This window comes from Choristoneura fumiferana, chromosome 8, assembly GCF_025370935.1.
Source record: "Choristoneura fumiferana chromosome 8, NRCan_CFum_1, whole genome shotgun sequence".
NCBI classification, from domain to species: domain Eukaryota; kingdom Metazoa; phylum Arthropoda; class Insecta; order Lepidoptera; family Tortricidae; genus Choristoneura; species Choristoneura fumiferana.
This window is the reverse complement of record NC_133479.1, coordinates 11,309,237-11,320,971: the sequence shown is the minus strand read 5'-3', so window position 1 is coordinate 11,320,971 and position 11,735 is coordinate 11,309,237. Positions and strand designations below refer to the sequence as shown.

Here is an 11,735-nt window from a genome sequence, read left to right as displayed (position 1 = left end):
ACAAAAAAGTTGCGGTAAACTTGATTTTGAACGGACTGAATCGCTATCAAGACGTAAAGTAAAAAATTTACAGTCAAAATTTTGAAATAAATAGCATTGAATAAAATATAATTGAAACCGCTGAACATGTTATCCCATTTTAAATTAAATGTGTACAACTTGATCATATCTGAAACACCACGAATCTGAATTGACGATTTGCACAGTAATCTGTCAGATAATTAAAAAGTATACTTTTTCGATCGAATCGGTGGTCCAGCAGTTCCTCTGCTATTGCTTGGAAACCATAAAATTTTGATAAAATGGCCTCAAATGCACTGAAAGGCAGTTTCATTCGCCATGTCGGGGTAACTATAACCAAATTACATCACTATCTAGTTTCCCATGAGCCCATTACTTTGATCTCCACCTGGGCTGTCAAATGCCTGTTATGTAAAAGTAATTTATTTCATATATATTTTGTAATTGTGCGGTTTTAAAAAGGCCAATTTTGAGTGTCAATGTTTTATAGGCGAGAAGCTATGCGCAGGCTGCCCCAGCTGTTGCAAGGAAGGACGCGAAACTTCAACATAGTGTTCTGCCCAATAAAACATTTGTGGCTGCTTTGGATAACGGCGCCCCAGTTACTCGAGTGACGGTAGCCTTCAAGTAAGTTAAATCTACAAAGAAGATAAGTAACTATTCTTGCTGAAACAGCAAGGCGAGCCATAAAAAAAAGTGTAACTATTATGTTGTTCTATCCAACACTTACAAAACCATGCATCTAAAATCTTGTATTTATATTTCAAGGGCTGGTTCTCGCTATGAGTCTCCTTCGGACCTTGGACTTGCCCATGTTTTGCGTTCAGCAGCTGGCCTTACCACCACAAATGCCAGCTCCTTCATTATTGCAAGGAAACTGGCACAAGCTGGAGCCTCCGTTACTGCCTCAGGAGACCGCGAGTTCATTTACTACACACTTGAGGTAAGTTGAATTGTTAATTTATGTATTCAATTCATCATCCCAGCCTATATACGTCCCACTGCTGGGCACAGGCCTCCTCTCAGAACAAGAGGGCTTGGGCCATAGTTCCCACGCGGGCCCAGTGCGGATTGGGAACTTCGCACGCACCATTGAATCGCTTCGCAGGTTAGTGCAGGTTTCCTCACGATGTTTTCCTTCACCGCAAAGCTCGTGGCATGTATTCAATTAAAACAGCCAAAATCTGCATGATTGAAATGTACAGTCAAGGTTACCAACATTCACCTTAATGTGTTGGACATCCTTTGTACCACAGTGGTGCATAACTGACTGTTTTCAATTTTCTACTAGTTTACAATCATCTTTCAATGTAAGAAAATAAAAGAATAACCCTGACAAGTTGGTTGTGTGATGGGTTGAGTCCAAAAAAAATTGTATATGTTTGCAAATGCATGGCTACATTAGTAAACATAATTATTGACAATTGAAAGGAGATAGGTATTGACTAAGCATAATTTTTAAAAGATAGTGAGTTATACTACATGGGAATCAGTAATTTTTTCTCTGTTGTTTGAGCTATGTCTCAAAATTTTCACAAAAATGTTGCTGTCAATTTCTCCTTTCAATCTTTGATATGCAAATTTTTTTTTTTGCAAACCAATGCAATCTTTGATAATGTCGACGTTGTTTAAGGTTACCTGGGGCAAAAGCAACTAAAAAAAATAGTATAATAATTTTGCCACCCTCTACCATGAGCTCTATAATTAGAAAGGTTATTATTGTTATTAATAATGCACAGGCAGCTTATAGCTGATGCGTGCATATCATTGTTCACTTGTGTAGTTGTCTTCAAAGTACTTATCAAGTCAAATAAATAAACTTAATTGCTCACATTTCAATGAACAGTTTTAACTTCAATTACACTACAAACTTAGCTTAGGTTTTCCAATAATATTTTTATTGTTCCACGAGAACAGTAATAGTTACATTCACCCCACTGTGGGGTAATGTGACTATTAGTTATAACATTGTTGTAATCAGTAACTGTAAGTTGGGGGATAAGAGTACATGTACATTCATGCAAGACCTTCTGAAGATGGTATCTAGTTGCTGAGAATAGGGCTCAGTCTCCAGCAAATTCTTGTTTTAATTTTTATGGGGTAAATGCAACTACTTATCAGTTAATATTTGTGAATTAAATTCTCTTTTTTTTACATCACTAGCGAATGGCATTTTTCATACAAAAAGTATGGGGCTATTGCAACAGTTGAAATAGTTGCAATAACCCCATGTACCCGAAAAGTTGACGTTAATGTAACTATATCAATAAAATATTAATTGGAAGAACTACAGTTCAAATAAATATACCAAAAGCACTTAAGTTTTATCTTTTCTTTAGGAAGAACTTGTGTTTTTCCATAAAACGGCTTGTAATTTTTTTTTAACAAAAATAAACAACACTGCAAAGCGTTGCTTAAAAATGGCGGCTGATAAAATTTGCTCTGTCAATACAACAGTGAGCGATCTAGGAACGCAATTGGTGTTTTATGTTATAAAGCAATGAGTTTACTACGCTCCAACCGATGGCTCTTTTTACAAAAACCATTATGTTGAGAGAAACTTCAATTAGTTACTTTAGCCTCATAGTTGCTTTCGCCCCGGGTGACCTTATATAATATTTATAATTAGGCCCTTTATTCCAGTCAGCGGTAAAATGGTAATGCAACATTTTGACACATGGCAATATTGGTTGCTAAATATTGCTATTTTTCTGCTTTTTGATTCTTGTAGTTGGGTGCCGGAAAGGTTATTAGGTAACTAAATCAAAATTTTCTGTTTATTAGGCAACCAAAGAAAACCTGAGCCCTGCTTTGGAGTGCTTGAACAACTTGGTGTCCAACCAGGAGTTCAGACCCTGGGAGCTGAGTGACAATGTGCCCCGCCTCAAATATGACATTGCTGCTCTTGGACCTCAGGTAAATATCATTAATACCAACCAAGATGTTAAAATATTGGATGTATGTGATTTTTCTAGTTATAATTTAATGAAGATATTGTTGACTGTGATTAATTTTACTTGATTTTATGTAATAGGTATCTTATAATTAAGTAGATAATATTTTTGCACTTGACTACTAACAAAATAGATGAAATGGTCAAAATAACACCAACGGGACTTATCACGCTAACACACACGAGTAATATATAATATATATATATATTTTTATTTGACTGGATAAGTAAGTAGTAAGAGATCACCACCGCCCATAAATATCTGCAAGATTTACCTCGATGCTTCGGCATCATAGGTCTACTCGTGACCACGGCCACTGCAATGTTGCCGAAATGTCGAGGTAAATATTACTCGTGTGTGTAAGCGTGATAAGTCCCGTTGGTGGTATTTTGACTGAGTGAAAATCACGAAAGTTTAAAACATTATAAAATAGATGAAAGTCTAAACTTAATAAAATAATTATGGCGATATGTTTTTTTTTGTTAAGGACAGGAAATATGCTTTTTTTGCCATAATTATTTTACTATGATTTTTTTCGTTCAATAAATAAATAAATATCATGGGACACTTGACATCTAGTCCCAAACTAAGCAAAACTTGTACTATAAAACAAATGTTGTATTGTTGTTTTTTATGGTGATATAGAATAAAGAACCATGTAAAACAGACCTTGGCAGAATTTTTCAAAGTAAACATTTTTATTGTTATGTTTGATACATCTAAGGTGCGTGCCGTGGATCTGCTCCACAAGGCTGCTTTCCGTCGCGGACTCGGAAACTCGCTATTCATCTCGCCGAAGAAGATTGGAAAGGTCTCGTCCGAGTCTATGCAGCACTTTGCTTGCAGCACGCTGACGCCCGCGCGTTGTGCTGTCACCGTTGTTGGAGATGCACATGTAAGAACAACTGTTCTTTTATCTTAATCCTTCTCATAAACAGTGTCTCATAAGCTGCATGAGAAACTTAAAAGCACAGTATAAAAAAGGAGCAGTATTCCGTCTCGGCAGCGTCCTTGATATAATTACCTGCGCCGGCTCGGTACACAAACGCGCGATAGGGCTATGCCTACTCTACTAACTGTCTGTCACTCTTCAGTTATGTATTTGATTTGATAATGTCACATGAAATTTAAATTTGGGAAAGGATTAGGAGAGATTAAAGATGAACTAAGTAGTATTTAACAAAAATGCATTTTACGTTATTTTAATAAACCACAAAACGTATTATGTTTTAAACGGTTTTATTTGGCTTCATCACTACGTATATTTATTACGGCTGTAGCATAGCTGATTGCAGATTTGAAGAAAGAAAAAAAAAATAGATGAATTTAAGCATCCATACATCGAACAATACTGTTAATATTATTGTGACATATTCATCATCAGGCCTACGCGTCTGTTCCAGACGAATTTTGGCGTGTTGCCTGTGACATATTAAGGCACGTAATAAATGCGCGTGAGTCCGTACGTAACCGCGGAGCACTCGCGACTGTTGGTTGCCGAGGTATGCTGAGAATTCGTGGCGCGTAGGTATAACTCGCGTTCCGGCCGTTTGTATGAAGATGGTGTACTGCTCCTTTTTTGTACTGTGTTAAAAGAGGGTTTGATGGGCAGGTCAACTAACAGATAAACACACTTTCAATAAAGTCATTTTTCTAATGACTAGTAAAAGTGTCACCAGTTTCAAGACATTAAGATTTTTCCTGTTTTTTTTTTTTAATATACCTTTGCTAACATTTTTGATTGTGATATTTATAATTTATCAATTATCATACATTCTTTTTAATAAAAAAAGATGGATAGAGGACCTCAAAAAACAGCAGGAATATACTAAATGAATAGTGCTACAGACAATGAAAAGGGGAAAAAGGTGGAGGAGGCCTTTCACTTTCTGACTTTCTTTTTTACCCTTGGGGACCACTAATATGAATTAAAAAAAAGCTTTAATAATAAAAATATAATTTACAGGACAGGGCTGCTATGATTGCTCAGGCCTTGCAGCTGCCATCTGGGGAGAGCAAAGGCGAACCTGGCAAATTCTTTGGCGGTGAATTGAGGTAAGGTCAGCTTAAAGCCATGGTATATAAATCAACAATTTTAAATGAAAAATTTTTTTGGTAATAAAAAGTATTTTAACAACAACAAGGTAAACGTACGAGTGCTCGTCACTGTCCCAATAGTTGGCATCATTAATCATGTCATGTCATTAGGAATAGAAATGACAGCAGGGTGCCGTCGTGTCGAACATTCGGACGTTTACCTTATAAGGTACTAGCTTTTGCCCGCGACTTCGTCCGCGTGGAATAGTAACTTTGGGAAGTATTTAATGTATTTAGGATACCTATTCTGCCAATAATAGCACATAGAAACTTCTACGGTTTACTGAAAATAACCATTTCAATACATTGCTATGAATATAAATTTTTTTTTTGTTCTTCCATCCATCCATGGTCTTTAGTAAAACATAATTATTTTGCGGGTAGCCACATTTTAGCAAAACGACGTGTATTCTACCCTGCCAACACAAAAGGACTCATTCTTCATAGTGAACTCTTGACACCTTACGTCCTTTATTGTAAGTTAGGAGGGTAGGATTATAATTAAGACGGCATTTTAGCTACACAGAGTTCCGATAAATATACTTATAGTAAATTTGTTTGGAATTCCGTAAGAACTTTCATCCCCATATTTTCAAGTAAATAGGTTGTAATTTGAAAAGCGCCAGAACAAATGTTTTTTAGGGTTCCGTTCCTCAAGAGGAAAAAATTGAACCCTTATAGGATCACTTTGCTGTCCGTCCGTCCGCTTGTCTGTCAAGACCCTTTATCTCGTAAACGCGCGGGGTAGATAATCCTAAACTCAGGTCAATAGTCCCGATAGCTGTGAAAAAAACAAACTTCTAAGTCAATGCAATCAAAAGCTACAGTCACTGATGCATTAAACTGGCTACAGTCATTAAAAAGGTGTTTTCATACAAATCGCCTTAACAGAAAAAGTTATAGCGCACTGCTGGCTGTCCTAGAAACTTGGAATTTGCATAAAAGTAGCTCTTGTATAGCACAATAAATAAGAAAAATCTGAAAATCATAATTTTTTTCATGATGACCTCACATTGCGTACATTTTTCTTATGAGCTTAATAGGCTCTGCTAACACTGCATCATCCCCTCTGCTAACATCCCCCCCGCAGGTAAAGTTTTCAAATGAGACATTTTTTATAAACAATTTTTTTTGTCATTCATCATCATCGATCATCGTCACCACAATAACCATCATCATCATCAATTATCATACTCAGCACCACTATCATCACCATCACCATCAATCAGCTCCAGTCTCCGCTCCGCTCAGCAGCGTCCGCTACGTTCTGCTTCACTGCCTCCGCTCCGCTACCTCCTCTCCACAGCCTCCGCTCCGCCAGCCTTCGCTCCGCCAGCCTCAGCTCCGCTCTACTTGACTGCCTCCGCTGCAGCCTGCATTGTCTCAGCTCCATCCGTTGCCTCCGCTCCACTCCGTTGCCACGCTGCCTCCGCTCCGATGCCTCCGCTCCGTTGTCTCTACTCCGATCCACTGCCTCCGCTGTAGCCCGCATTGTCTCCGCTCCATCCGTTGCCTCCGCTCCACTCCGTTGCCACCCTGCCTCCGCCCCGATCCGATCCGAACAAATATCTATGTATCTCTTATCACGTGCCCAAATGCCAAGTTTCATAAAGAACCACCGATTTATCTTCAACAATGACGATCTTCCATATAAACTTTCATTTCATCCCCTATTTCACCCCCTCTCAGGATGAATTATAAAAAACGCGCGAACAAATATCTATTTATCTCTTATCACGTGCCGAAATAGCAAGTTTAATAAAGATTCATCGATTTATCTTCGATAATGAAGACCTTCCATATAAACTTTCATCCCCTCACAGGTCGAATTTTCAAAAAAGCTCAACCAAATATCGACTTATTTCTTATTAAATGCCTAAATGCCAAGTTTCATGGTTTTATTTTCGACAGCGATGAACTTCCACCATATTAACTTTCATCCCCTATTTCGACCCCTAAAAACCTCTTTTTCGCGATTAAAGGTAGCCTATGTTCTTTCCCAAGGTCTATTCTATCTCTGTACCAAATTTCATCCAAATCGGTTCAGCGGTTTAGGCGTGAAAGCGTAACAGACAGACAGACAGACAGACAGAGTTACTTTCGCATTTATAATATTAGTATGGATAGTATGGAAGTATGGATTAAATGCCTAAATGCCAAGTTTCATGGTTTTATCTTCGACAGCGACGAACTTTCACCATATAAACTTTCATCCCCTATTTCAACCCCTTAAAGCCTCTTTTTCGCGATAAAAGATAGCCTATGTTCTTTCCCAAGGTCTATTCTGTCTCTGTACCAAATTTCATCCAAATCGGTTCAGCGGTTTTGGCGTGAAAGCGTAACAGACAGACAGACAGACAGAGTTACTTTCGCATTTATAATATTAGTATGGATAGTATGGATTAGTATGGAAGTATGGATAGTACGGATTTTGTAGTTTATCAAACGTTTTTGAATATTTAACAATTCATAATACGATACATAAAGGCGGACTTGCGCAGATCAGTTTACTATGTAACTCCCAGTTAACTGCTAACCCGGGGCTAATTAGTGTCAAAATGTATGGAACTCACTCCTAATTTTTTTAACCCTAGTATGGGCGTCACAAAAAAGACACATAATTTTTGAAACATTTTGAAAGAAAAGAAACACTTTTTTAACGCCCAGCTATCGTAAGGTAGCGGGTGAGCAAATTAATTGTCTTTAGTTCATAACTTATTCTGTTATTAGGAAGGAGACTGGTGGTGATTTGGCTCATGTGGCCATTGCTCTGCAGGGTGCCCCAGCTGGCACTCCCCAGTCTTTGGCTCTCGCGATTGCCGCCAAAGGTGAGTTATTCTTGGAGTTTAGTCTGAAATCCGTACAAATAATAACTATTTCAGAATGTCCTTTGTTGAATGTCTTGATCGAGTTGTAGTGTATTTTAGTAGTTATGGAGAGCTCGACCAGTTTTTTATTTCCCATTAGTGCCAAATTTCTGTCTGCAAGTATAATATTGTACATAAATTCTGATGGTATTACGTGTATGGATAAAAAACTTGAGTAATAAATTGCGAAATTATTACACAACTTTTTTTTTAGCACTGGGCAACGGTCCAGTCACCAAGTGGGGTGCTGATCTGTCTCCTCTAGCAAAGGCGATTGGAAACATCGGACCATTCGCTGCGGCTGGCTTCAATGTGTCATACTCCGACAATGGCCTTTTCGGCGTGGTCCTGTCTGTACCTAAGGACGAAGCTAACAATGTAAGTAATCTTGAAATAGTGATATCCATAGTAAATTTTTGCAACCACTCAGAAGCAAAGCTGAGAATTCGGATTAGAAATTGTAACTAAAGGCAAGAAACTCCGTTTTCTGACTTTGTAGACGTAACTTTTATAGACTCGCCTCGTGAGTATGAGTTTCTACGTCTAAAAACACGAGCTGTCGCTTGTTGTAAGTATCTAAAAGGGCTCCAAAGGCATGACTCGCCCGGGGCGTCTAGGGCGCCCGGCCCTGCTTTATAGTATTAAAGAAACATAACTTCAATATATCAAAGTTAACTTATCAATTCGGTAGCGGCCCCTACGTAGTGTGCGTATAGCGCCGAGGCCGAGCCAAAAGAGTGCGTTCGGTGTATATTAAACTACGCCATTTTACTGTTAAAATTAAAATTAATGTTCTGCGCAACAAGGTTATTGCTCGTCTGTCAAGATGATGTCTAGGGCAATGGCGTAAACTTTATTAAATCATAAGATCTAAACATTACGCCATTTTATATTGCAGGCTATCAAAGCAGTTGCTAAGGTGCTTAAATCATCGTCACTGTCCGCCGACGCTATCAAGGCTGGCAAGAGCCAACTTAAAGTCCAACTCCTGAGTGAAGCCGATGATGGAGCGTCCCTGGCCGAAAGCCTCGCTGCGCAAGGCCTCTACACTGGTTCAGTAAAATCTCCCGGAGAACTGGCTGCCATCATTGAACAAATTTCAAGCAATGACGTTATCCAGGTAGGATACCACAATATGCAAACTTAAGATATGAAATAAACCAGAAACTCCACGTCGGTACTGTCACCAGCACCATATCTGACATAACAAAGCATTTATAAATATTTATAGCTCTAAAAATAAAATGACAAATTACCTACTATGTATTTCCTCTGTAAGTGAATTTGTATATTCTTAAGAGAAAATAAATATCTTATACCTAAACCTAACCTAAAAAAATAAATAAATATCATGGGACACTTGACACCAATTGACCTAGTCCCAAACTAAGCAAAGCTTGTACTATGGATACTAGGCAATGGATAAACATAATATATAGATAAATACGTACTTAAATGCATATTAAACATCCAAGACCCGAGAACAAACATTTGTATTATTCATACAAATATCTGCCCTGGCCGGGAATCAAACCCTGAATCCCAATTCTAGGAAACCTCTATTTCTAGGGCCAGAGGACTGTCATATATTTTTGTACACTTGAACAAGTATATCCAGATTGAAAGGTCCAAATTCAAAATATCTTTACCTATTCAATTAAGGCTAATAGCAAGAATTTAATGAATGTAACAAAATCTGGGACCGGTTCTGAATCTGGCAAAAAACTCAACAAGGTACTTATATATTTCCATAGTTTAGTTTTTTCTACACATATATACAATTATATTTAAAGACTCGTCACAAGTGTTTAACACTACTAAACATTTTTAACACAGTATAGATGCACTATTTGAACTAAGGCTAAAAGCGTGCGCAGGTCAGCTAAGCACCCATCAATTTGGTCTACCTGTGATCTTGGTTGTTGCAAGTTGCAACATGGCCAAGTTATTTTCCTTTAATATTGGCTCCAATAAAAGACATGGTTTCTGGTTTATTACTTTATTCTACAGGTATTATAAGGACTATGATTATTGATCATAGTTTAGGTGGCGACAAAAAAGAAGTATAGGTAGTGCCACGAGTGTTGAAGTGAATGATACACACAGCTACAACATTTCGTGTAATGACAGCAGGTTTAGACATTTACTCATTCATTTTGTGCAATCAGTTCCTTTTGTAGCTGTGTGTGTAATCATTCACTTCAACTCTCATGGCACTATCTATAGTTACTAAATTATTGCTCTATTTCTTCATAACACACATTTTTGATTTAAAATTGTCAAATATGCCTAAATTTTGTATGAAAGTTTGAAATTTGTACTACTTATTGGTAGTCTTTAGGTTCAAACTTTTAAGGCACCAAAAACCTTGTTTTTGTCGGTTTCCGTCAACTTCAACAGATGGATCAGTTCATTCATGGAAACTACCCAGTAATTAAGTTTAGGCCCAAATTTCAAAAATATTTTTTTCCTTTTATTTTTATACGTAAGTGTTTTCCAAAGTGTAAATTGTAAAATTCATAAACTCGACTCGATTCGCGTTTTCTGTATTGCCAATGGAACTACTGCAAATAATGCAAATAAACTCGCAATTTTAAACTTCTTTGCTAAATGCCTGAATTAAAAACACTTTCGTTACGGACTTTAAAAAAACTTTATAAATTAAGAAGCTTCACTGTTTCACTTTACTGTTTAACTGTGCTGTGCATTATAGCAATTCAATAAAAGTTACAAAATTAATTAATTAATTAACTTCTTTTGACCTGTTGAATGTCCCCTTAAAGTTAACGGAAATCAAAAATAACGTACTGTATAAGGGATTAAGGAATCAATTGGTTAAACTTTTTGCTGTCTTATTAATTAACTGTATATTACCATCTACATAATATATTTCTTTTGCAGACTGTTGGAAATGCATCAAAGTGTCCCCTGGCAATGGCATCAGTTGGCAACCTTGCATTTGTGCCCTATGTTGATGAACTACTTTAAAATGTTCAAGATAACTGTATAGAAAATTATGTATTGTATGACACCCTAATATAATGAGATCATAGTTTTGAGGGGTTATAATTTATTGTTTTACCTAAAAAAATAAATGATTTGTTATAGGTATGTTGTTTGTTCTCTTTTGATAACTAGTAATTATCTTACTAGAACTGCATAATGTTTTGAAATGTGTAGTAACACTTGCAACAGTACCCGTAGCGCCATCTGTGGGCTTTGTACGGAATAACCCCGCCGGCCGCCCGCGCCGACAGATACAACGCCCGGTGCGTTTTAAAAGATGGCAAAGAGAACTGACGTGATGGTCAAACGAATAATACGGATTTTATGTGAATTATGTGATTATTGTGATTTCTGTAAGTTAATATAGTACATGAACATTCTGGTGGTAAAAATAGTGAATAAACCTCAGATTAAACAATTGTTTGTATGATCTGAGGAATAAACGAATAAATGATGTACAAACAAGCTCGTTTCATGGCGCCCTTTCCAAAATGAAAAATCGTGAACTGTGTATCACTTTGACCGTTTTATAATCATTTTTACCTTTTTAGAGTCTTTTACGTATTTACAATACCTACACAAACACAAGTACTCAATGATGACTCGTTCTGGTCGCACAGCGCGTACGCCAGATCCACCGCGAAACCCAACATCAAACGAAGACGCCGCTGCCGCAGAACACCATTCTGATGTGGATGATGGTGAACACCCTGGAAATGCGACGATAACCTGTCCACCTTGCTGCAGACCATTCATTCTTGTTTCAAATGCAATTATTCGATCAGAACAT

At 37.4% G+C, this 11,735-nt stretch overlaps 1 protein-coding gene across 1 annotated transcript; it reads left to right on the top strand.

Annotated features, from left to right (window-relative positions):
* Positions 1-210: 210 nt before the first annotated feature.
* LOC141430502 (cytochrome b-c1 complex subunit 2, mitochondrial-like) lies at positions 211-11,050 on the top strand. The gene is made up of 10 exons (XM_074091223.1): positions 211-347; positions 512-648; positions 790-964; positions 2,806-2,937; positions 3,700-3,870; positions 4,942-5,030; positions 7,803-7,900; positions 8,154-8,317; positions 8,838-9,059; positions 10,841-11,050. The coding sequence occupies exons 1-10, from the start codon at positions 303-305 to the stop codon at positions 10,925-10,927; spliced, it is 1,320 nt and encodes a 439-aa protein (XP_073947324.1). The 5' UTR covers positions 211-302; the 3' UTR covers positions 10,928-11,050.
* Positions 11,051-11,735: the final 685 nt, after the last annotated feature.

Excerpts from the sequence above, each read along its gene's own strand:
- LOC141430502 (XM_074091223.1), top strand. The coding sequence starts at position 303 with ATGGCCTCAAATGCACTGAAAGGCAGTTTCATTCGCCATGTCGGG. Across the intron at positions 2,938-3,699 it reads TTGCTGCTCTTGGACCTCAG|GTGCGTGCCGTGGATCTGCT; the intron begins GTAAATATCATT and ends GATACATCTAAG. Across the intron at positions 9,060-10,840 it reads CAAGCAATGACGTTATCCAG|ACTGTTGGAAATGCATCAAA; the intron begins GTAGGATACCAC and ends TTTCTTTTGCAG.